At 54.2% G+C, this 24,324-nt stretch overlaps 2 protein-coding genes across 2 annotated transcripts; one reads left to right on the forward strand and one right to left on the reverse strand.

Annotated features, from left to right (window-relative positions):
- Window positions 1–29: 29 nt before the first annotated feature.
- On the reverse strand, window positions 30–10,475 carry PRCC (proline rich mitotic checkpoint control factor). The gene is made up of 7 exons (XM_064732726.1): window positions 9,759–10,475; window positions 7,770–7,817; window positions 5,854–6,423; window positions 3,704–3,799; window positions 2,720–2,863; window positions 2,398–2,463; window positions 30–1,469 (listed from the first exon to the last, which is right to left on the reverse strand). The coding sequence occupies exons 1-7, from the start codon at window positions 10,206–10,208 to the stop codon at window positions 1,383–1,385; spliced, it is 1,461 nt and encodes a 486-aa protein (XP_064588796.1). The 5' UTR covers window positions 10,209–10,475; the 3' UTR covers window positions 30–1,382.
- A 3,933-nt stretch (window positions 10,476–14,408) lies between these two features.
- HDGF (heparin binding growth factor) lies at window positions 14,409–23,464 on the forward strand. Its single transcript, XM_064732746.1, has 6 exons — window positions 14,409–14,823; window positions 20,303–20,379; window positions 20,468–20,606; window positions 20,697–20,873; window positions 22,906–23,096; window positions 23,187–23,464. The coding sequence occupies exons 1-6, from the start codon at window positions 14,737–14,739 to the stop codon at window positions 23,191–23,193; spliced, it is 678 nt and encodes a 225-aa protein (XP_064588816.1). The 5' UTR covers window positions 14,409–14,736; the 3' UTR covers window positions 23,194–23,464.
- The last annotated feature ends 860 nt before the right edge of the window (window positions 23,465–24,324 follow it).

The raw sequence follows: 24,324 nt of genomic DNA on the forward strand, positions 1-24,324 counted from the left end.
AGGATTTCACTGTACATACAAGATAGGAATAAATTACTCAACAGTAACTTTATTCTGATCATTCAAATACTCAAAACAGGCTCTGCAAAGTACTAAACATACAGGGAGCTAAACTAAAAAATGAGATTAGTTTAAAATGTTCTAAGAAAAGACTTCAGTCATGGGGGTTTGCCTGTTTTTAAGAGGTAACATGGGAGAAAAACCACCTCTTGGGAGTTCTTCTTACCAGAATAACAAATATTGGCCATTTGAGCCAAATAAAACCCAGATTGGTGGGAATATAAGTTAAATAACCAGGTCAGCTCTCTGCTCCCTTCAGCATCACCAAAGTGATGCCACAGATTTGGATCCATGGATTGGGCCAGCAGAGCTGCACAGGATTTGCAGTCGCATCACCTTGACAGAATTCCTTAAATAAAAATAAAAAAAAGGTTTGATTTGAAGAAATTAGGGCTGGGCAGTCTCCTCTTCCCAGCCAGGAGGGTAAAGTCAACACTTAATTGAAACAGAATTGATACAAACAAGCTGGAAAAAAAAAAAAAATTACAGTTGGCAGCTCTCCTCTGTGTGTGCCCAGAGGAAAGTGCAGAGCTCAGTCCCAGGCAGCCACACGAGGGACATTCACTTTGATGAGTCTGAGAACAGCCTGGGGCAGGACAGGAGGCCTTGGGCTGGGGGAGAAGGAAAGAGAAGGAAAAAGGAAGGAAAATATACATGCACACATGGCTCAGGGTAACCCAAAGCCCTGAGTGTGCCAGGCAGGAGAACCTCCCCTCCACGTGTGGTGCAGGTCAGGGGTGCCCCCTCAGCATGGCTCAGCCTGTGGAGCCCAGAGCAGAAACACCCAATTAAAAACCAGGATATCAAAATTCTTCAAAATTATTGACATGAGAGGAGTGCTGGAGCAGCCCAGACACGAGGAAACAGCTGTGAGGACACCTTAAAGGTAAGGACCAAAAGAAAAATTCCAAAGCCAGGCTTGCTCTTGGAACTCACCGTGTTTTAGAAAGGAAAACGACATTCTCAATGCACAGCAAGTCCAAGAGAGGAGCAAAGTGGGAACTGGGAGTTTATTGAGCCTCTGCTGAAGGGTCAGGAGGCCCAGCCTGTTCCCTCAGCACAGGAGCTGCAGCCTCACACCCAGCACGTTCCCCGTGGTGCCTCAGGACCGTCCTTGGCCGCTGGGAACCTTCCACATTTACAAGGAGGGAGGGGAAGGATTTACAGCTGGAGTTTCAGGACCTGCTTGCAATGCCCCTTCTTCTGCCAGGCCAGGGAGTGCAGTGTCCTCCCAGCTCCATGCTGGGGCCTGGCTGATCTCCAGGAGCCCAGCAGACACCGGACACAGCAGGTGACAGCAGCCAAAAAGCAGGACAGATGTGTCAGAATCCGTACTTGGCTTGAGTCTGCCTTCTGCTGAGCTTGTTTTCAGACCATGTGTTTTTCAGTTCCAGCTCCCTCTCCTTGGCCTGCAGAGATGGAGAGGATGCTGTTAAACCCTGTGTGTGTTTCAGTGACTCAGCAGCATTCCTGCCTCATGTGGATTAGGGAGCCCTTCAGCCCAGAAGCCTCGTTACAGGGCTCTGCACAATCATCCTGACAGAAGCCTGGATTAATTGGGATGCACAGGCATTTCATTGATGCTGAAAAGCAGCTTCTCGTGGGGACAGGGGTTTGCACAATCATCCTGACACAGGCCTGGATTAATTGGGATGCACAGGCATTTCATTGATGCTGAAAAGCAGCTTCTCATGGGGATGGGCTCAGCAGCCAAGCTCGGGGCAGAATCCAGGACAGGATCCCAGGGCCTCAGAACGTGCAGGGAGGGAAAAGCAAAGCTGAAAGCTCAGGACTGGGAGCCCCTCAGCTGAAAGATCAGGACTGGGAGCCCCTCAGCTGAAATCTCAGGACTGGGAGCCCCTCAGCCCAAAGCTCAGGACTGGGAGGCCCTCAGATGGAAGATCAGGACTGGGAGCCCCTCAGATTCAGCCCCAGGGCAGAATACAGGACAGGATCCCAAGGCCTCAGAACATGCAGGAAGGGAAAAGCAAAGCTGAAAGCTCAGGACTGGGAGGCCCTCAGGTGGAAGATCAGGACTGGGAGCCCCTCAGCTGAAGTCTCAGGACTGGGAGCCCCTCAGCCCAAAGCTCAGGACTGGGAGCCCCTCAGCTGAAAGCTCAGGACTGGGAGCCCCTCAGATTCAGCCCTGGGGCAGAATCCAGGACAGGATCCCAAGGCCTCAGAACATGCAGGGAGGGAAAAGCAAAGCTGAAATCTCAGGATTGGGATCCCCTCAGGGCCAGGACTCACTTCTGACCCCACTGGGTCTCACCAGAGGGTTCTCAGGGCCAGCCCCTGGCACCCCATCAGCTCACACACCACAGGGAGGGCACTCACCTGGTGGATCAGGTATGTGATCTGGTGTTTTCTCCTCTGCTGTCCTGTGGGCTGATCTCCTTTTTTCTGGAAAAGCAGGAAGGGGTGAATTGTTCAGCCTGGAGAGGTGCCTGCACAGAGCCATCCCAAGCATTTGTTCCCCATTAAACTGCAGATTCCTGGGGCTGAAACACTTCCTGGCTGGCCCTCCCCACCCACATGCTGTGTTCTGAGGAACTCCACTGCTCTCACATGTCATTATTTACCCTCCCTGGTGAGTGCCCAGCACCCAGCACAGCTCCAGCAGGATTTGGGCACTGAGCAGAGACTCCCTCACCCTCACCTTGCTGAATGACTTCATGGTCTTCTCCTCTGTCAAGGATTTGGTCAGCCACTGCTGGGCCCCGCTCAGCTGGTCGTCACCTTTGATGTCCACAAAGTTGATCTCCTCCCTCCCACGATTCCTCTTGCCCTGCAGACGTTTGAACTGAAGGAAGAACACAAGAGCTGCAATTACACCCAGCACTGACCTGACACCAGGCACAGCAAACACTTTTCCAGCTGGGGTTTTGATCTTTTGGAGATTTTCAGCATGTTGTACATCGGAGTATCTAAAACTACTCAGCATCAAGGTTATAATTTCATTTTCCTATGCAGAAAGCAGCATTTGCTGCTGCTTCCAGACAGTGCCCATCCCTTGTGCTGGCATCTCCAAGCCTAGGGTTAGTTTGGGGCCTCTCATGACAAGATATTGAGGAGCTGGAGCATGTCCAGAGAAGCAAACAAAGCTGGGGAAGGGGCTGGAGCACCAGGGGAGGCTCAGGGGGGACATTCTGGCTCTGCACAATTCCCTGACAGGAGGGGACAACCAGTGAGCTCTGCTCCCAGGGAACAGGGACAGGACAAGAGAAAATGGCCTCAAGTTGTGCCAGGGTTAGATGAGGTTGGATATAGGGGAAATTCCTCCACCCTGAGGGTTGTGCAGGCTGCAGTGGTGAAGTCCCCACCCCCAGAAGGATTTAAAAGCCACATGGATGTGGCACTTGGGGACATGGTTTAGTGCTGGGTGATGGTCTTGGAGGCCTTTTCCAACCTCAACAATTGATTCTATTCTGTATTTATCAGGTCTGCAGACCCAGCTGGAGCAGGACCCCACACATGCCCACAACACAGCATGAGGCACCCCCAGAAAAACCACCCAGCCCAAAGCCCTGGAAACCCAGGCAGTGCTGGGGGGCAGGAGTGGGGCTGCCAAGAGGCTCCTGAGTTCTGGCAGAGCTCAAAGCCAAATTGCACAGGATTTGGGGACAGAAAATCAGGTGCCAACCGCTTCGTCGTCGATGAAGGAGGAGTCGGTGCTGGTCTCCTGTGGTGAGGCCTGGGCTGGTTCCACCTCAGGGTAGTACCCACTGCTGTAGTAATCCTGGCAGGGAAAGAGGGAAATGGAAACCAGTTTGGCATGAGAGCAATCCTGGAGTGGCACCAGGCACAGAGCGCCCCGTGGGCTGATTCCATCAGAGGGACAAAGCAACAAACACCCTGAGGGGCTTCTCACAAGGAGTGGCAGGACAAGGGGAATGGCTTCCCACTGCCAGGATGGGATATTGGGAAGGAATTCTTCCCAATTCTGCCCTTGCAGTGAGGTCCTGGCACAAGCTGCCCAGAGAAGCTGTGGCTGCCCCATCCCTGGCAGTGCTCAGTGCCAGGTTGGACAGGGCTTGGAGCAACCTGGGATAGTGGAAGGTTGGAACCCTGGGACTGGATGGGCTTTAAGGTCCTTTCCAACCCAAACCAGTCTGGGATTCTATTTATTAGAATTATTAGAAATAACCAGAGCTCAGACAGCAGCTCCAGTGAGCCCTGACTCTGCACCCTCACATGCAGGGCATTTTCACAGGAGTGCAGCTGTTAAACATCTGTCCAGCAAAGAACATCTCTCACAGTGTGGGAATCCCCTTGTGCCCAGTGGCTCCCTGTACCAGATAGCTTGGGCTGGATTCCCTGCCCTGAGCCCCAGGTACCTCACACAGGCTCCATTCCCTGCCCCATGTATTTCACAAAAGCTGCATTCCCTGTCCCATGCCCCAGGCACCTCACACAGGCCCCATTCCCTGCCCCATGTATTTCACAAAAGCTGCATTCCCTGTCCCATGTCCCAGGTACCTCACACAGGCTGCATTCCCTGTCCCATGTCCCAGGCACCTCACACAGGCTGCATTCCCTGCCCAGGTAGCTCCCAAGGACTGCATTCCCTGTCCAGGTACCTCACACAGGCTGCATTACCTGCCCTGAGCCCCAGGTACCTCACACAGGCTGCATTCCTTGCCCTGTGCCCCAAGCACTTCACAAAGGCTGCATTCCCTGCTCAGGCACCACACACAGGCTGCATTCCCTGCCCAGGTAGCTCCCAAGGGCTGCATTCCCTGCCCTGTGCCCCAAGCACCTCACACAGGCTGCATTCCCTGCCCAGGCACCACACACAGGCTGCATTCCCTGTCCCATGTCCCAGGTACCTCACCCAGGCTGCATTCCCTGCCCAGGTAGCTCCCAGGGGCTGCATTCCCTGCCCTGTGCCCCAAGTAGCTCCCAAGGACTGCATTCCCTGCCCAGGTACCCCACATAGGCTGGATTCCCTGCCCCATGTCCCAGACACCTCACACAGGCTGCATTCCCTGCCCAGGTACCTCACACAGGCTGCATTCCTTGCCCTGTGTCCCAGATATCTCACACAGGCTGCATTCTCTGCCCAGGCACCCCACACAGCCTGCATTCCCTGCCCCATGTCCCAGGTATCTCCCAAGGACTGCATTCCCTGTCCAGGCACCTCACACAGGCTGCATTCCCTGCCCAGGTAGCTCCCAAGGGCTGCATTCCCTGCCCTGTGCCCCAAGCACCTCACAAAGGCTGCATTCCCTGCCCAGGCACCTCACACAGGCTGCATTCCCTGCCCAGGTAGCTCCCAAGGACTGCATTCCCTGCCCTGTGCCCCAAGCACCTCACACAGGCCCCATTCCCTGCCCAGGTAGCTCCCAAGGGCCGCATTCCCTGCCCTGTGCCCCAAGCACCTCACAAAGGCTGCATTCCCTGCCCAGGCACCACACACAGGCTGCATTCCCTGTCCCATGTCCCAGGTACCTCACCCAGGCTGCATTCCCTGCCCAGGTAGCTCCCAGGGGCTGCATTCCCTGCCCTGTGCCCCAGGTATCTCACACAGGCTGCATTCCCTGCCCAGGCACCTCACACAGGCTGCATTCCCTGCCCTGTGCCCCAAGCACCTCACACAGGCTGCATTCCCTGCCCAGGTACCTCACACAGGCTGCATTCCCTGCCCTGTGCCCCAAGCACCTCACACAGGCTGCATTCCCTGCCCAGGCACCCCACACAGCCTGCACTCCCAGCAGCAGCCCCCAGTACCCAACTGGAGCCCCTCAATCACCTCCTCAAAGCCCTCCCCTCCCCTCTGGCCAACAAACCCACCTGGTAGTACCCCCCAGGCTCTCCATAGGCAGAGGGGAACTGCCCATAGGGCTGGCTGCTGTAGTCCTCAGTGGCTTTGGGTGCCCAGCTGTGCTGAACTCCACTGGAGCCCACCCCTGTCTTGAACTCCAGCGGGGCGTTCGCGGCCGCGTCCTGGAACTGCGGCTGCGGCTCCGTGCCAGGGGGAGGCTCCTCCAAGCCCGGGTACAGGTAGGGCTCGGTGCCCACGGTGCCAGGCTCGCTCTTGTCCGACAAGGAGAAGTAGTTCTCTGGCTGCACCTCCTCGTCGCTGTCCTCCTCCTCCTGGGTGATCTGCTTGGTCACCTGCAGCGCCGCGCTCTTGGCCGCCGCCTTGATGGCCGACGGGGACGGGGTGGTGGGCACGGCCGGCTTGGGCACGGCTTTGGGTTTGGAGGAAGAGCTGGGGGGCTTGGCAGGCTTGGAGTCAGAGGAGTTTTCTCCTGCTTTCCTGGAGAAGGCGTAGGGCAGGAGCAAGCGGTTGGTCTCTTTCACTGGCGTGTTTTTGGGCTGAGGGAGCAGAGCGGACAAGCCGGAGCCCTCGCTGCGTCCCTGGTGATGTCCACGCAGGACAAATGGATCAGAGAAAGGAAAGAAGGAGATTATTCACTTTTCATTACTTCCTTACAGTTATCCCCCTCAATTCTAACACTTTCTCACTGCTTGGCCATTCTGCACTGGCTAAAACCCCTGGGAGGAGTTCTGAAGGGAAATGTGGCAAATATCTATCCAAGGTGATCAGTGTGGATGATTGAGACAAGGTGATGAGTGGGGACAAATGGATCCCAGAAAGAAAAAAGGCAGATTATTCACTTTTCCTTTCTAATTATTTCCCCCAATTCTAACACTTTTTGTGGGTTTCTCACTGCTTGGCTGTTCTCACTGCATAAAAACCCTGGGGGGGAGTTTCAAAGGGAAATGTGAATGTTGCAAATATCTGCCCAATTCATAAATTAGTGCCTCTTTAGCCAAGACTTAAATTGGTGAAAGTGCCCAAAAGAAAGGACTTGAAAACCCACAGGATTTCAGGAATATTCCTAAAGGCATGAGGTAATCAGTGTGGAGAGTGTGGACAATTTACACAAGGTGATCAGTGTGGACAAACGGATCCCAGAAAGAAAATAGGCAGATTATTCACTTTTCATGACTTCCTGACAATTATCCCCCCCAATTCTAACACTTCTTGTGGGTTTCTCACTGCTTGGCCACTCTGAATGCACTGCACAAAAAGCCAGGGGGATTCTGAAGGGAATTGTTGCAAATATCGGCCCAATTCAAATATCTGCCCAAGGTGTTCAGTGTGGATGATTTACACAAGGAGATCAGTGTGGACAAATGGATCCCAGAAAGAAAATAGGCAGATTATTCACTTTTCATGACTTACTGCCAATTATCCCTCTCCATTCTAACACCTCTTGTGGGTTTCTCACTGCTTGGCCACTCTGCACTGTATAAAAAGCCAGGGGTATTCTGAAGGCAAATGTGAATGTTACAAATATCTGCTCTATTCAAGTATCTGCCCAAGGTGATCGGTGTGGACAAATGGATCCCAGCAAGAAAAGAGGCAGATTATTCACTTTTCATGACTTGCTGCCAGTTATCCCCCCAATTCTAACACTTGTTGTGGGTTTCTCACCATTTGGCCACTCTGAATACACTGCATAAAAAGCCAAGAGGATTCTGAAGAGAAATGTTGAAAATATCTGCCCAATTCCCAAATTAATGCCTCTTTCACCAAGACTTAAATAGGTGAAAGTGCCCAAAAGGAAGGACTTGAAAACCCACAGGATTTCAGGAATATCCCTAAAGCCATGAGATGATCAGAGTGGATGATTTGCACAAGTAGTCAAACACTTTTTCCCATGACAATTGTTTAACCAAGTGCCCTTGTTACTTACCTGAAGAGTATTTTTTTTCTTTGCTGGTTCATCTTCCTCTGAATCTGACTGAGAGAGAAAAACCAGAGCTCAGCACAACTTGAGACAGCAAACTGAAAAAGTCATGCTAATAAATCCCAGCAAAATAAACCCAAAGGGAGGGAAGAACTGCAGGTGCACAGCTACAGGTCAGGGACAAACAACAACAGAGTTACTGGAGGGGAAGCACAAACCACACAAAGGATGCAAAGTTCCCTGCAGGGATACAAAGAATTGTTCCCAAAAACGCTGAAATTGCTAAATATCTGGTTAAAACTTATGTGGAAAGCCTGGCTGGCAGCAGAAAAGGTATCTTTATCATTTCATGGCTCCTCAGAGAAGTTGGAAGAGGCAGCAGGGATTGAGGGCTTGTGCCAGTTTGCCTCCAAATCATAAACCATAAATCATAAACAGGGAAAGACAAGGAATTTGCATAAATACAGAGAGTTGGGAGACACTGCAGGTGCCCTGGAGCATCTCCAGGGGGTGAACCACAGCCATGGGAGGGGTTTTAAGGAGAAACAGGGAACTGAGGATGTCAGCCACAGGCCAAGGGACCCCCAGGAACCCCAAGTGGGAACTGCTCACACCAGCTCCAGTTTAAGGGACATTTTGTCCCTTCCAAATTCATCTGCTCAACACTGAGAAGCTGCAGATTGTGTGGTCACAGCAGAGCACAGAGAGGGGTGAGGCAGGAACAGATCCCTGCTCATTCCAGCTGTCTGGAATCCCACCACACTGCTGCAAGGAGGGACTGGGATATCCCTCATCCCTCTGTCCCAAAGCTGAACCTCCAGAGCTCTGAGATCTGCCACCCTGGGATGGTTATTGGAAGCAGGAAGGGATGGAGAATCTGAGTCCTCTCCTCCTTTTTCTGTGACCCCTCCAAACACAGCACTGCCTTCATCTGGGCTCCCCCAAATGCTGCCAGGCCACTTTTCATGGACAATGTTTATAATTCCACCTGTCCCCACGGAAATGACCCCAGTTCAGCTCTTCCCACTGCCACAGGCATTCCTGTCACACCAAAACCAGTGACACAACCATCACCTCCACGTGGCAACAGGCTGGGCTATGAAAGCTGTCCCTGCCTGTGGGCACTGCGAACAGGATGAGTTTTAAGGGTCTCTTCCAACCCAAATCACTCCAGGACTCCAGATGCTGGTTTAGATAAAATATTAGGGAAAAATTTATTCTGTGAGGGTGGTGAGGGCCTGGCACAGAGTGCACAGAGAAGCTGTGGATGCCTCTGGATCCCTGGAAGTGTCCAAGGCCAGGTTGGACAGGGCTTGGAGCAACCTGGGATAGTGGAAGGTGCTCTGACCATGGCAAGGGAGTGGAACAAGATGGGCATCAAGGCCCCTTCCAAGCCAAACCATTCCATGATTCTGTGACAGTGCTGTCCCAGAGGAAATTCATCCTCTGTCCTCAGCAGTGGGGAGAGGATGAAACCTCATCAGCAGGGATCCCGACTTAAAAACCAGATGGAAATAGACCTGCCTTCCCCTGCTCTCACTGTCTGGGTTCACAAGCCTGCAAGGCACAGTAATTACAAAAAAAACCCACACAAAATGAGAGCGAAATGGTCACCAAAAAGTTTAGAAGACGCCTGAAGCCTTTAGACAAATAAGCAATAAACTGGCTGAAAAATCCATCACCTGCACAGGAAACAAAAGATGGTTTTGGGCTACAACGCCCTTGCAGCTCCACATTATCAAGTCGTTAACTCCAGGAATAAGAAGGGTGCAGATAATCTGGGTTTGGCTGCATTCTGATTATAAATAAGGTTTCTATATCAGTTTAATTCTGCAAAGCGCTTTAGCATTAGGGCAGGCAGCCAGGACAAATCTCCCCGAGGATGACACAACAATAGATCCCGGTACATCTCGGTGTGACAGAGAGATGGAAGAGCCCCGCTGAGGGGGAAGTTTCACCCCCGAAGGGAAGGGCTCGGGTTTGATCCATACTCACATCCCCCTTGTGCAGCTCGGGCGCCGCGATCCGCACCGGCTCCGTCCTCTTCTTTGGCTTGGGGAGGCCCAAACCCGCCCCGGGGGAGGCAGCGGGGGGCGGGCTGAGGGGGGAGGCGGCGGTGCCCGCGTTCCTGGGGGGCGGCAGGAGGAGCCCCCTGGCCCGGGGGGGCTCCGTGGCCCCGTCCCCGCTGGCAGCCGGTTCTGGGGGGCTCTCGGTGCCGGCCTGGCCCGGCGGGGCGCTGCCGAAGCCGCTCAGGGTGGGCGGGGGGCCCATGAGGAAGGCCGGGGGTACCGCGGGGGCTCTGGGCGGGGGCAGCGCGGCGAAAAGCCCTCGGGATGAAGGCTGCTCGGCTGTGGATGGGGGAGAGTCGGCGGCTTCCTCCTCCTCGCCCGCAGGCTCCTCGGCATCGCTGTCCTCCTCGCTGCTGGCGTAGGCCACGAGGGACATGGCCCCGGGGAGGGCGGCCCTTGGCGGGCAGCAGCCGCTACGCGAGGCCGGGGATCCACCCTCCGCGCTAGGCCGCGCCGCCGCCGCGCCTTCAGCGCCCGCAGCGGGGAAGAAGGGGCGGGCGGGGGCGAGGCTACGCCGCCATGGCGGCCCCTCCCCGTGCGGCAGCGGGGCCGCGGAGCGAGGCAAGGCGACGGCGGCGGCTCCGCGCTCCCGGTAATGGCTGCCGGCAGCGCCCCGCTGCCCGCGCTGCAGCCGCGCAGGACTACAACTCCCGGCGTGCACCGCAAGCAGCGATGTGCCCGCCTCCCTGTGTGCCCCGCCGCGAGGCCTCACGGGAAATGTAGTCTGTGGCGCCACGCGGCGGGACCGGGACAAGGCCGCGTTGCCATCCTCCGCTCCTGGCACGGTTTGGGCACGATCAGTGCTGCCAGCCCCAGCAAAAGCCTGGCCAGGAGCTGGGTTATCCCCCTGGCACTTTGCTGATTTTTGGTTTGATGCTTTTGGCCTCCTTCTGGCTCGTTCTGGCCTTAATAAAGCAATAAACCGGGCTGGAATTTGCGTCCCCAACACGCAGCAGAGCTGCTGTGAAGTAGCAGCACCAAATAATTGTTATAGGTAATAAATGAAAAAGCTGAATTAATACTAATAATAATTAAAGCAAAATGGAGATAAATGAAGAGCATAGCCTGAACCTTGCGTGATTTGGAGCACTGTGAAATCCAGCCCCGTCCCACCCCTCCTGGCCTGAGGAGTGTTAAAAATACAGAATTAAAAATAGGCATGGAGGCCTTGGGGAGCATGGGAGGATTCCAGGAGCTGGGACGCACGAGTTCCGTTTTCCTCCATGACAAAAATGTGTATTTTGATTGGATTTTCGCAAATATTATAATGAATATTGTATGTGTCATGTTAGAAAGTTATGCTGTATTAATTTCCTTAAGTAGTGTGTTAAATATAGCTTTAGGTTATAACATAATGTTAAAATAGAAACTATGCTATATAAGATACTTTTTGAAAGAGAAAAATAAAGTACACCAAAATAACAGCCACAAAACACCTAAATCTTTAAATAAAAATATTTATTGCTCCATTATTAGAAAAAACTAACTTCTTCCTACCTCGCTCAGCCCTAAAGATGCTGTCAAGATTAAGAAGTTGACACTGACCAAAAAAAACCTTTGTTTAAATAGAATTTTTACATCATGTATGAAATGTATAAAATGCAACAAACTATTACTTTTAAAAGTTGATCCTCTGTTAACATGTGTCCTTTTTCAGGCTTATTTTACCCAAAAAAAGGTACCAGAACTGTCCATAACTCTTTATTTTTATTGTCTCATCATAACCCTAACTGTCCAAACTTTTATTACTCTAATTTTATTACTATTTATATAACCATTTTATTAAACTTTTCATATTTTAAAAACAAGTGACTGGTGTTTTTCACAAATCCTCATTTCCCTGGGCCTTTGTCCATTTTTCCATAGCAGGTGGAGATTCCTGGGTTCTGTTCTCACCCCCAGAACAGGATCCTGCTGTCAGCCCTGACCCTGTGGATTATTTATTTGTGTTATTTGCAGCTCGTTAGGAGAAATTAAGCCAAGGAAAGCACAAGGGGATGGAAAGAAAAGGAGCCCAGCCCAGGAACCCCGACTGCCAGGGCAGGGTGGAGGTTCTGGTTTTAGAAAATTTAATCTGAGTTTAATCTCAGGTTTGGTTGGGACAGCAGCACCCAGGTTTGGTCTGAAACGGGGACTAAAATGACAATTTAATCCCAAATTATTGAGACTAAAGTGACAATTTAATCCCAATTTATTGGGACTAAAGTCACAATTTATTTAATCCAAATTTATTGAGATTAAGGTGAAAATTTATTTAATCCCAATTTTTTGGGACTGAAGGTGACAATTTATTTAATCCAAATGTACTGGAACTAAGGTGACAATTTATTTAATCCCAATTGATTGGGACTCAGGTGACAATTTATTTATTCCAAATTGATTGGGACTGAAGGTGACAATTCATTTAATCCCAATTTATTGAGATTAAGGTGACAATTTATTTAATCCCAATTGATTGGGACTAAGGTGACAATTTATTTAATCCCAATTGATTGGGATTAAGGTGACAATTTATTTATTTATTCACAATTTATTGGGACTAAGGTTACAATTTATTTAATCCCAATTATTGGGACTAAGGTGACAATTTATTTAATCCCAATTTATTGAGACTGAGATGACAATTTATTTAATCCCAAATTATTGAGACTAAAGTGACAATTTAATCCCAATTTATTGGCACTAAAGTGACAATTTATTTAATCCCATTTATTGAGATTAAAGTGAAAATTTATTTAATCCACATTTATTGGGACTGAAGGTGACAATTTATTTACTCCAAATTTTAGGGATGCTGCTACACCAGGTTTACATCATTTTATGCTGGGTTTACACTGGTTTTGCACATTTTACACTGTTTTTTTACACAGTTTCACCATGTATGTTGTTTTTTTACAGCAAATTTGACAACTTTACACTGGTTTTTTACTGTCTCACATAGGTTTTGCACTGTTTTATATTGGTTTAAAACCAGTTTTGCACTGTTTTATATATCTTTATGCCAATTTTACACTGGTTTACACCATTTTATGCCACTTTTACACTGTTTTACATGGTTTTTACACCATTTTGGTGCTGTTTTATACTGGTTATGCACTGTTTTACACCTATTTTTCATGGCTTCACATTATAGTTTTGCACTGTTTTACATTTTTATATATCTTTATGCCAAGTTTGCACTGTTTTACACGATTTTACACCAGTTTTGCACTGCTTTAATGTTTTTTACACCATTTTTTGTGCTGTTTTACACTGGTTATTTACAGTGTTTTACATTCTTTTACACCTGTTTTTCACATTATAGTTTTGCACTGTTTTACATGGTTTTTACGCCATTTTTAGTGCTGTTTTACAATGGTTATTTACACTGGTTATTTACAGTGTTTGACACTGTTTTACACCTGTTTTTCACATTCTAGTTTTTCACTGCTTTGCACATTTTTACACCATTTTTGTGCTGTTTTACACTGGTCATTTACAATGTTTTACACTGTTTGACACCTGCCTTTCACATTCCAGTTTTGCACTGTTTTACATTCTTTTTGAACTGTTTTACACCTGTTTTTCCCATTACCATTTTACACTGTTTTACATGTTTTTAACACCATTTTTGTGCTGTTTTACACTGGTTATTTACAGTGTTTTACACTGATTTACACCTGTTTTTTACCTTATAGTTTTGCACTGTTTTACATGTTTCTTACACCATTTTGGTGCTGTTTTGCACTGTTTTTGCATTCTTACACTGGTTTTGCATGAGTTTAAAACCACTTTTGCACTGTTTTACACAATTATATGCCAGTTTTGCACTCTTTTGCATGTTTTTTACACCATTTTGCTGTTTTACACTGGTTATTTACAGTGTTTTGCACCTGTTTTTCCCATTATAGTTTTGCACTGCTTTAGGTATTTTTACACCATTTTTGTGCTGTTTTACAATGGTTATTTACAGTGTTTTACACTGTTTTACACCTGTTTTTCACCTTATAGTTTTGCACTGTTTTACATGTTTCTTACACCATTTTGGTGCTGTTTTACACTGGTTATGCACTGTTCTACACCTGCTTTTCACCTTATAGTTTTACACTGTTTTACATGTTTCTTACACCATTTTGGTGCTGTTTTACACTAGTTATTAACAGTGTTTTACACCTATTTTTCCCATGACAGGTTTGCACTGCTTTACACATTATTTACACCATTTTTGTGCTGTTTCACCCTCTTTTTGCGTGTCTTTACCCCCTTTCCCTCTGTTTTCCATCCATTCTGCCCGCTCCAACACCCAACTCCCCCCTGTTCCACACCGAGCTGTCCCTCCCCGTCCCCTGGTGACACACCGCGGTTGGTGCCACCCGCACGGGGCACATTTTGGGTATTTTTGGGGCATTTTGAGGTATTTTTGGGGTGCTTTGAGGTATTTTTGGGGTGCCGGGAGCGCGCACGGCGCTGTGGGCGGGCGGTGCGTGAGCGCGCCCAGGCAGCGCTGCGAGCTCCGAGCGCATCCACCGGCAGCGGGAGGAGGAGGAGGAGAAGGAGGAGGAGGAGGAGGAGGAAGGGGAAGGGTGGCCGGGGGGGTGGGGGGGGTGGCCGAGGGAGGGAGCAATTGAATTTCAAACACAAACAACCGCATGGGGCTCGGGCCCTCCGCCGCTGCGCCGCGCCGCCGCTGACCCCGGCCCGGGGGGGCAGAGCAGCCGCTGCCTCTCCCCCTTCGCATTTGGGAGGGTTTTTTTGCTGTTGTTGATTTTTTTTTTTAGATTTTTTTTATATTTATTTGGCTAATCCCCTGCCTGGCCGGGTTTTGCCTCCCAAAGTTCATCCGTAACCCCCCCTCCTCCCCTCCCCCATCCCCCCTCCCCCCGCCCGCTCCCCCGGTCCCGGGAGGAGCCGCCAGCCCAGCCAAGATGTCCCGGTCCAACCGGCAGAAGGAATACAAATGCGGGGACCTGGTTTTCGCCAAGATGAAGGGTTACCCGCACTGGCCTGCCCGGGTAAGGAGCTGGGCTAAGGGGTGGGAGGGCGGTGGGACACCCTCGGTGCTCTCCCGGTTCTCTCCCGGTGCTCCCCGTTGCATAACGCGGGGGGATGGGGCGCACCGGGGTCAGGCTGCCCCGGTGGAGCGGAGCGGCGGGGGGGGTGTGTCCGTACCGGGGGTCAGGCTTTGATCCCCCCCCCACCCCGGATCTTCCACCGGGGCCGGGGTCCAACTTTGCCGGCTCCTTATGTAAGGCCGGGCCCGGCGGACTCGGGGGTTATTCGGTACCGAGGCTTGCGGAGGCGCTTTGGGACATTTCTTTGGGTTTTAAGGGGGGTTTCATGTGTTGGAAACAACATCCCGGGCTCCCCCAGGGCCCTTTTTGTGCTGTTTATTCATTTCTCTCCCGGTGGAACGGACGGGAGGGGGAGATCACGGGTGGAGACCGCGTGGCTTCTGGCACCGCGTGGGAGCGGGGACCCCCCGGTACCGGCAGCGGAGCACGAGGCTGGGCCAGCCCGGGGTGACCCCTCCATCCCCCGGGACCGGTACCGGGGGGTCCCTGCTCCACGTGGGGCCGCTCCATGAACCCTTCCCGCTCATGGGAAGGGCCAGCTCGCCCCCTTTGCGCTTCACTGATGATTTTGGGGGGTTTCAGCCAAACCGGCAGAGCCCCGAGCGTTTCCCCCCGGTTCTCGGTGGCCTCAGAGGTGCCACAGAGGTGGCAGCGCTTACGCCGAGAGTTTGGTTTTAGAAAATCGATAGAATTATTGAGGACTTAGGACGGGGGGAAGGGACCGAGGGGGTGCAGGCCCCACCATGTGCCAGCACCGCCGGTGTCCCCTGAGGGTCCTGGGTGTCCCCTGAGGGGGCCATGAGCCCGGGACCCCCGCCATAAACCCCAAACCATGGGGCCCGTGGGCAGCTCTGGCTGCACAACACGGCGCTGGTTATTTTTAAGCGGTTGATGATGCAGTTTAAAATTTCCTTGGAGTGTTTTTCACCTCCCCCCCCCTACACACACACACACTCTCTCCCCTCACGGCCTTGCTGCAAAGGGCACCGGGGGCTGCCTGCAAACCCCAAATTGAGCGGAAAAAAAGGACGGAATGGGGGCGATAGGGCTTTAAAGGCCGAGGATCCCTCCCCAGTGCCCCCCTTCCCCTGGCGGATTTGAATAACTTTTGTTTGGTTTGTCGGGTTCTGGCGGGGAGGCCGGGAGGGGGTTGGGAGCCGCTCGGATTTGGCACCGGCCCTCCCAACGCGCATTTGAAAGCGGCTTTGGGCGAGGAGGAGCCACAGAGAGGATCCCTGGGAGCTTCCACACCGCCTGCTCTTCCTTCCCTCCCTCGGGGGGAAAAGCGATGCTGCCCCCCGGCTGATCCATCCTCCTGCAGCCCTCATCCATCCAAATGGGGTCCGGGGTGATGCCAGCTCGGGGCTCCAAAGCCTCGTGGGCTCAGCTCCCACTCATCTCATTTCACACCCCGCTCATCTCATCATTTGACCCCCACCATCATATTTAGGGCAGGCAGGGAATGGTTTTTTGGTTTTTTTCCCCTCTCCCTCTGGCTGGGCTCCCCAAAGCCAAGGGGGTTTAGGAGCAGAGCCCTCCCCACCGTGACTAATCAGGCAGGGCTTGCCCGTGACTAATCAGGTGCTGTGATGAAACCTTAGCCGGCCACGCGTGGCGTTCCATGGGGTGTTTGTTTCCAACCAGGTGTGGCTGGAGCTCAGAGATAGGGCAAGAAATGGACGGGGGAGGGGTTGTTCCCTCCCTTTCTTCCCCTGGGGATGGCACCTGGTGCCGTTCTCCAACACCAGCAGCTCGGTGGAAAGCTCTCCCTGAGAGGGGCAGTGTTAAACAGGGGGGAGACTGAGGCACCAGAGTGGGAGATGAGTTGCTGGCACTGGAGGATGATGCTTGCCTCGTTTTTTCCCTCACCCTTTCTCTGCAGGGTCCCTTATGGCAGACCCTTGTTGTTGGTGCTTCCCTGCCAGATCTGCAGCCCCTTTTCATACAGAGCTCTGGGACAGCCAGGGAGCAGGGCAGGGGATGAGGCAGGAGCAGCACATGGGATCCTGGCACCTCTGGCATACCCCTGACACCCCCCCTGGTGTCTCTGACAGCCCCCTGGCACCCCTGACATCTCCCTTGGCCCTTCTGACATCTTCCCTGACACCCCCTGGCACCCTGACACCCCCCCTGGCACCCCTGCCATCTCCCTGGGCCCCCTGACCCCCCCCCCCGGCACCTCTGACATCCTTCCTGGTACCCCTGACACCCCACCTGGCACCCTGACACCCCCCCTGGGCCCTCTGACATCCCCCTGGCCCCTCTGCCACCCTCCCTGGCACCCCTGACACCCTCCCTGGCACCCCTGACACCCTCCTTGGCACCCCTAACACCCTCCTGGCACCTCTGACGTCCCCCCTGGCATCCCTTTTCTGAGCATCTCCCATTCTCCTAGCTGTGCCATAGGGTCAGGATCCTTCTGGGCCATTCCCTCTGGAATTTGGTGCCCGTTGCCAGCCTGGTGCTGCTGGGATGGGGCCCAGTGATGCCCCCAGGACTGAGGAGAGCACCTGGGTGGCACCCATGGGACTCAGGAGTGCCACCCAGTGCATGTGCCCCCCTCCCCCATGTGCTTCATGGACCGTGTGTGACCCACATGAGTTAATTCCATTAATGAATTAATTAATTCCTGTGCCAGCCTTGTCCTGCAGGGGGGAAACTGAGGCAGGGAGGGCAGGGCAGGCTGATCCAGTGGAGCAGTGGCAAAGGTGAAGAGCAGAGGTTGGGGGCAGAGTCCAGCTCAGGGGTTTGTGCCCGTCCCTCCCCTGCCACGCTCCAGAGCTTGGGGACATTCCCAGCCCCTTTCAGACCCCTGGGCGCTGCCCCTGGGCTGTGACACCGGTGCCATTGGCAGGGGGACAGCAATGGGCACCTGGACTTTACCCTGGCACTGCAGCCGTGTGTCTGTCTGCTGCCACTGTCCGGACAGACAGACACGGGCTGTGACAAAGCCTATCATGGGCCAGTTTGAGCAGTGAGGTTTTTTGGGTGGGTTAGCACTGTCTACATTATCAGTGTCCCCAAAGGGGTGCCACCCTCCTGCCCTGTGTCCCCGCACCCCAAAATCCCTGCCTGGCCCTGCAGATAGAGCCAGCACATGCCCTGGGGGTGCAGGAGGGGCTGATAAAGGGATGGGAGGGGTGGGCTGGGTAGAGAATCCCATTGCCAGGGGGTCCCAGGTGTCCCATGGGGGGCTGGGCTGGGAATCCCACTGGGGAGGGAATCCCAGTGCCAGGGGGTCCCAGCGGTCCCATGGGGGGCTGGCAGGGATGGGCAGGGGATCCCATTACCAGGGGGTCCCATTTGTCCCTCGGGGGGCTGGGAGGGGATGGGTTGGGCTGAAATCCCATTGCCAGGGGGTCCCAGCTGTCCCTTGGGGGGCTGTGCAGGGATTCCCACTGCCAGGGGGTCCCAGCTCCATGGGAGCCCCTCAGTTCCTGAGCTGGGGACACGGTGACACAGCGCAGCCATCCTGGAGCTGCTGCCTTTCCTTGGGGAAGGAGATTTGGGATCTCCAGCAGGGTGCTGGCACTGCCAGGGGCTGTGGGGTCCCTGTGGGTCCCTGTCCAGGCCTGGCATGGGGAGGGTCTGTGTGCCAAGGCTGATGGGGCCTTTGGCACACTCTGACCTGCAGGAGCGTGGCCTGGGGGAAGCTTCCCTGGGAGCTGGGCCGGGCCGTGCTGGGCTGGGCTGGGCCGGGCTGGGCTGGGCTGGTGGCCACCCCTCTGAGTCACAGCATCCCCTCCTCCACCTTCGGTGCCACGCAGGGATGGAGCTGCTGCTCCCAGCTGCCACCATGGGCCAGGGACCCTCTGGGAACTGTCCCTGCTCATGGAGTGTCCGCTGGTGGCACTGGGACATGGCAGTGCCAGGAGCCCCAGGGCTGTGGGTGGGAGCACGTCAATAATCCTCAAACACCCCCTGGATCCTGGTGCAGGACCTGTGTGCCCCAAACCATGCTTGGGCAGTGGGGATGGCACAAAGGCACGTCCCAGCTAGGAGTGGGCATCACACCAAGCCTCCACCACATCCCCAGTGCCCCTCCCAGTGCCCCATGCCCTCCGTGTGCCCCAGGGCTGTGCCAGCACTGCCCCTCAGCACAGGGATGAGCGTTGGTGCCATCCCCAGCTCTGTGAAGGAAACCAGGACAAACTCTTGGCCAGGTCCACCCTGTCACAGCACCCTGGCCCTGCTGGCTGGGGAAACTGAGGCTGGGCAAGCTGTGGGGGTCACAGTGACAGAGGGAAGGTTGTGCCATGAGTCAGCAGAGCACTGGGACAGGAGCTGGCACCCCGGCTGCCCGGTGACAGTGACGTGCTGGCGCCTGCCCCGAGACCCCCACCCGCATCCTCCTTCAGCTCCTTGCACCTCCCTTTGAGGTTTTCTCGGGGAATTTATGGCTGCTGGCTGCAGGGGGGGTTATTTTTAGCTGCTATAAAAAGCAGCCGGAGTTGCTTTCGCTCCCTTCCTGCTCGGCGCCTCGGGATTATTCACGCTCGGTGGAGCAGCACCTGCCTGGGGCTGGCACCGGCTGCTGCCTGACCCCAGAGCCCTGCCAGGCTGTCCCCTTGTCTGCTGACCCCCTTCTGGCCAGGCTGTCCTCCCCTGGCACCCCAGTCCCTGGGGCTGGCCCAGGCTGGGGGCGATGCCGTGGCACTGCCTGAATTTGCTGAGTGTGTCTGAGCTGGTCTAGATAAGAGATTTAGGGGGGAAGGGGTGGGAGAAGGGGAGCCCTGCTGGCCCCCACACCTGTGGGCACCCCTTGTTCTGCTGAGTGCTGCTGTGCCAGCTCTGTGTCCAGACTGTGGGGGGATTCCCAATTAATTTTCCTTTCCTGAGCTGTGCCCATCAACAGGACACTGGAGGGGATGTCCTGGGGGCATCTGAGGAGCTGTGGCATCACTGGCAGCACCTGAATTTGCTGAGTGTGTCTGAGCTGGTCTAGAGTAGAGTTTGTAGGAGAAGGGGAGCCCTGCTGTCCCCCACACCCGTGGGCACCCCCTTGTTCTGCTGAGCACTTCCTGCCAACACTGTCTCCAGACTATGGGGAATTCCCAATTAATTTTCCTTTCCTGAGCTGTGCCCATCCATAGGACACTGGAGGAGATGTCCTGGGGTCTGAGCCTGAATTTGCTGAGTGTGTCTGAGCTGGTCTAGATAAGAGATTTGGGGGGCAGGGGGTGGGAGAAGGGGAGCCCTGCTGGCCCCACACCTGTGGGCACCCCTTGTTCTGCTGAGCACCTCCTGCCAGCAGGAAATTAATTCCCAATTAATTTTCCTTTCCTGAGCTGTGCCCATCCATAGGACACTGGAGGGGATGTCCTGGGGATATCTGAGGAGCCCCAGGGGATGTCCTGGGGTCTGAGGAGCCCCAGGGGTCTCTGCCCTCTCCTCTCACCCCGTCCTTTGTGTCCCACAGATTGATGAGATGCCAGAAGCTGCAGTCAAATCCTCCTCCAATAAGTACCAAGTCTTCTTCTTCGGGACCCACGAAACGTGAGTGGGAGCTGGGGCTCACAGTGAGTTTGGGAGGGGTGAGACCCCCCCCTCTACTCCCACCCCTCACCCTTTTCCCCTGGCACAGGGCATTCCTGGGCCCCAAAGACCTCTTCCCCTACGAGGAGTGCAAGGAGAAGTTTGGCAAACCCAACAAGCGGAAAGGGTTCAGCGAAGGTTTGTGGGAGATCGAGAACAACCCCACGGTCAAAGCCTCCGGTTACCAGGTGGGTCACGAGCTGGGGGGGCTCCATCCCAGCTCCCCCCAACCTTTCCTCCCTCCTGGGAGCCCCCTGTGAACCCCTCCATGCCCACAGCCCACCCAGAAGAAGAGCTGCCCCGAGGCGGCCGAGCGGGAGCCCGAGGGGGACGGGGACAAGAAGGGCAACGCCGAGGGCAGCAGTGACGAGGAGGGGAAGCTGGTGATCGACGAGCAGAGCAAGGAGAAGAACGAGAAAGGAGGCAGCAAGAGGAAAGCTGAGGATGCTTTGGAGGTACTGGGGGTGCTGGGCAGGGCTGGGGATGTTGGGGACAAGGGTGGGGATGTTTGGGACAGGGGTGGGGGTGCTGGGGACAGGGAATGTTTGGGACCAGGGATGGGATGTTGGGGACTGGGGCTAGAGATGTTGGAGATTGGGATGTTTGGGACCAGGGATGGCTGGGACAGGGGATGGGGTTATTTGGGGACAGGGGATGTTGGGAATGTTGGGGATGGGATGGAGATATTTGGGACAGGGGACAGGGGATGGGGATGTTGGGGACAAGGACTGGGGATGTTTGGAATAAGGGCTGGGCATGTTGGGGAGAGGGGTTGAGGAGGTTGGGAACAGGGATGGGGATGTTGGGGACAGGGGATGGGAATGTTGGGGACAGGTATGTTTGGAACAGGGGATGGGGATGTTGGGATGGGGGATGTTTGGGACAGGGCTGGGGATGTTTGGGAGGGGGGGATGTTTGTGACAGGGGATGGGGGTTTTTGGGACAGGGGCTGGGGATGTTGGGAACGGGCTGGGGATGTTTGGGACAGGGGATGGAGATTTTTGGGACAGGGATATTGGGGAGAGGGAATGGGGATGTTGAGGACAGGAGTGGGGATGTTGGGGACAGGGGATGTTTGGGACAGGGGATGTTTGGGACAGGGATTGGGATGGGATGGTTGGGAGAGGGGATGGGGGTGTTGGGGACAGGGGATGCTGGGGACAGGGGCTGGGCATGTTTGGGACAGGGGATGGGGATGCTGGGGATGGGGGGTAGGGATGTCTGGGATGGGAATAGGGGTATTTGGGAATGGGGATGTTTGGGACAGGGGCTGGAGATGTTGGGGACGGAGGCTGGTGATGTTTGGAATGGGGATGTTTGGGGGTGGAGATGTTGGGGACAGGGGACAGGGGATGTTTGGGACAGGGGATGGGGGTGTTTGGGGATGGGCTGGGGACAGGAGATGGGATGGGATGTTTGGGAGAGGGGATGGGGATGTTGGGGATGGGAATGTTTGGGACAGGGCTGGGGATGTTGGGATGAGGATGGGGAGGTTTGGACGGGGATGGAGATTTTTGGGACAGGGGACAGGGATGGAGATGTTGGGGACAGGGGCTGGGGAGGTTTGGGACAGGGATGGGGGGATGCTGGTGACAGGGCTGTTTGGGACAGGGATGGGGATTTTTAGGACAGGGATGTTGGGACACAGGCTGGGGATGTTGGAGAGAGGGATGGGGATGTTGGGAATGGGGATGGGGATTTTTGGGACAGGGCATGGGGATGTTGGGCACAGGGGATGCTGGGGACAGAATGTTTGGGACAGGGCATGGGGATTTTGGGGACAGGTATGTTTGGGACAGGGACAGGGGATGGGATGTTGCGGACAAGGATATTTGGGATGGGATGGGGATGTTTGGGTCAGGGCTGGGATTTTGGGGTAGGGGATGGGGATTTTAGGACTGGGATGGTTAGACAGAGGCTTGGGGACAGAGGCTTGGGAATTTGGGGAGAGGCGCTGGGGACAGGGGATGTTTGGGACAGGGCTGGGGATGTTGGGGAGAGGGGTGGGGATGTTTGGGATGGGGTATGTTTGGGACAGAGATTGGGATGGGATGGTTGGGAGAGGGGATGGGGGTGTTGGGGACCCAGAATGGTGGGGACAGGGGCTGGGGATGTTTGGGACGGGGGACAGGATGGGGATGTTTGGGACAGGGCTGGGGATGTTTGGGACAGGGGATGGAGATTTTTGGGACGGGATGGGGATGGGATGGAGATATTTGGGACAAGGGACAGGGGATGGGGGTGTTTGGGACAAGAACTGGGGATGTTTGGAATAAGGGCTGGGCATGTTGGGGAGAGGGGATGGGGATGTTGGGGACAGGGGTGGGGATGTTGGGGACAGGGGATGTTTGGGATGGGGTATGTTTGGGACAGGGGATGGGGGTGTTGGGGACCTGGAATGTTTGGGACATGGGATGGAGATATTTTTGGGACAGGGGCTGGGGATGTTGGGGACAGGGACTGGGCTGACCCAAATTCCCCCCACAGGACTCCCCCAAACGCCCCAAGGATGCAGAGGGGCAGGAAGGGGACAAGAAGGTGGCCAACGAAGAGGCCCCCAAGGAGGAGCCCAAAGCCAACCCAGGAGAGGGGGACAAGAACAGCGACGCCGCCGACACACCGGCCACCAACGAGGCCAAGCAGGAGGGCAAGGAGGACGTCAGAGACCACAAGGAGAGGTGAGGGGGGTGCTCTGAGCCCTGTCCCCACAGCCCCCAGGTTTTGGGGGGTTCTGACAAGAGCCTGCCTCTGTTCTTGGCCCCTCACAGCCTGTAGTGGCTTCCCTGGCGAGCTGATCCTTCCCCCTGGCTCCTGGTGCTGCCCCACGCCGGCTCGTCGTGTCCGGAGCTCCAGACAAGGAAATTTCCAAAAGAAAACAAAAAAAACTACAAAAAAAAAAAAAAAAGAAAAGAGAGGAATGCAGAGCAGCTGGGTCCTGCCCCCGAGCGCTCTGTGCCTGCCCTGCTGTGGGCACACGCTTTGTGTTGGCGATTCCTCGGGGCTGAGCTGTTGATTTGAAATAAAAGCGAATCTTGCCTTTTTAAAAGTGCTTGTGGGACCTGGGTGAGCCCCTGGACCCCCTGAATGAGGGGGTTTGGTACCCTTTGGGGCTGCCAGAGCCTCTCTGGCAACACATGGACCATGGGGAGAGATGGGACTGGGGCAGGGGAAGGATTTGGAGAGGAGTTAAAATAGGAACTGCAGGATCACAGAATGACCTGAGCTGGATGGGACACGAAAGGATCCACTCTCACTGCTGGCCTCAAAATCCCAGCATTGTCTAAACACTCCTTGACCTCTAGGATCATGAAATTATGGGGTATCCTGAGCAGGGAGGGACCCACAGGGCTTAGTGAGCTCTGGCCTTGCACAGGACATGTTCCCAATGCCAACCTCTTAGAATGTTGTCCAAGCACTCATATTTTATGCTGGAATAGTGGAATATCCTGAGCTGGGAGAGACCTGTCAGGATAATTGAGTCCAGCTCTGGCCCTGCACAGGACACCCCAAAATGCTCCCTGTCTGAGTGTCCTAGAGCCTTGTCCAAGCACTCAAATTTTATGCTGGGATAGTGGAATAGACACTGAGCAGGAAGGGACTCATCAGGATAATCAAGTCCTGCTCTGGCCCTGCACAGGACACCCCAAAATTCTCCCAATCCCAGTGTCTTAGAGCATTGTCCAAGCACTCAGCTTTTATGCTGGAATAGTGGAATATCCTGAGCAGGAATAATCAGGATAATCGAGTCCTTTGTGCTCTGGGCCTTGCGCAGGACACCCCAAAATGCTCCCAATATGAACCTCCAAGAATGTTGTCCGAGCACTCGGCTTCTCTGCTGGAATAGTGGAATATCCTGAGCGGGAATGGACCCACAGGGTTCATTGAGCTCTGGCCCTGCTCAGGACA

This window comes from Zonotrichia leucophrys, chromosome 25, assembly GCF_028769735.1.
Source record: "Zonotrichia leucophrys gambelii isolate GWCS_2022_RI chromosome 25, RI_Zleu_2.0, whole genome shotgun sequence".
NCBI lineage: Eukaryota > Metazoa > Chordata > Aves > Passeriformes > Passerellidae > Zonotrichia > Zonotrichia leucophrys.

Bases quoted from the DNA above. Each gene is read 5' to 3' on its own strand.
- PRCC (XM_064732726.1), bottom strand. From the start codon at position 10,208: ATGTCCCTCGTGGCCTACGCCAGCAGCGAGGAGGACAGCGATGCCGAG. The intron at 7,818-9,758 runs GTGAGTATGGAT...TTTCTCTCTCAG, and splicing joins CCGAGCTGCACAAGGGGGAT to TCAGATTCAGAGGAAGATGA. The intron at 3,800-5,853 runs GTGGGTTTGTTG...TTTCCCTGCCAG, and splicing joins AGCCTGGGGGGTACTACCAG to GATTACTACAGCAGTGGGTA.
- HDGF (XM_064732746.1), top strand. From the start codon at position 14,737: ATGTCCCGGTCCAACCGGCAGAAGGAATACAAATGCGGGGACCTGGTT. The intron at 20,607-20,696 runs GTGGGTCACGAG...CCATGCCCACAG, and splicing joins TCAAAGCCTCCGGTTACCAG to CCCACCCAGAAGAAGAGCTG. The intron at 20,874-22,905 runs GTACTGGGGGTG...TTCCCCCCACAG, and splicing joins AAGCTGAGGATGCTTTGGAG to GACTCCCCCAAACGCCCCAA.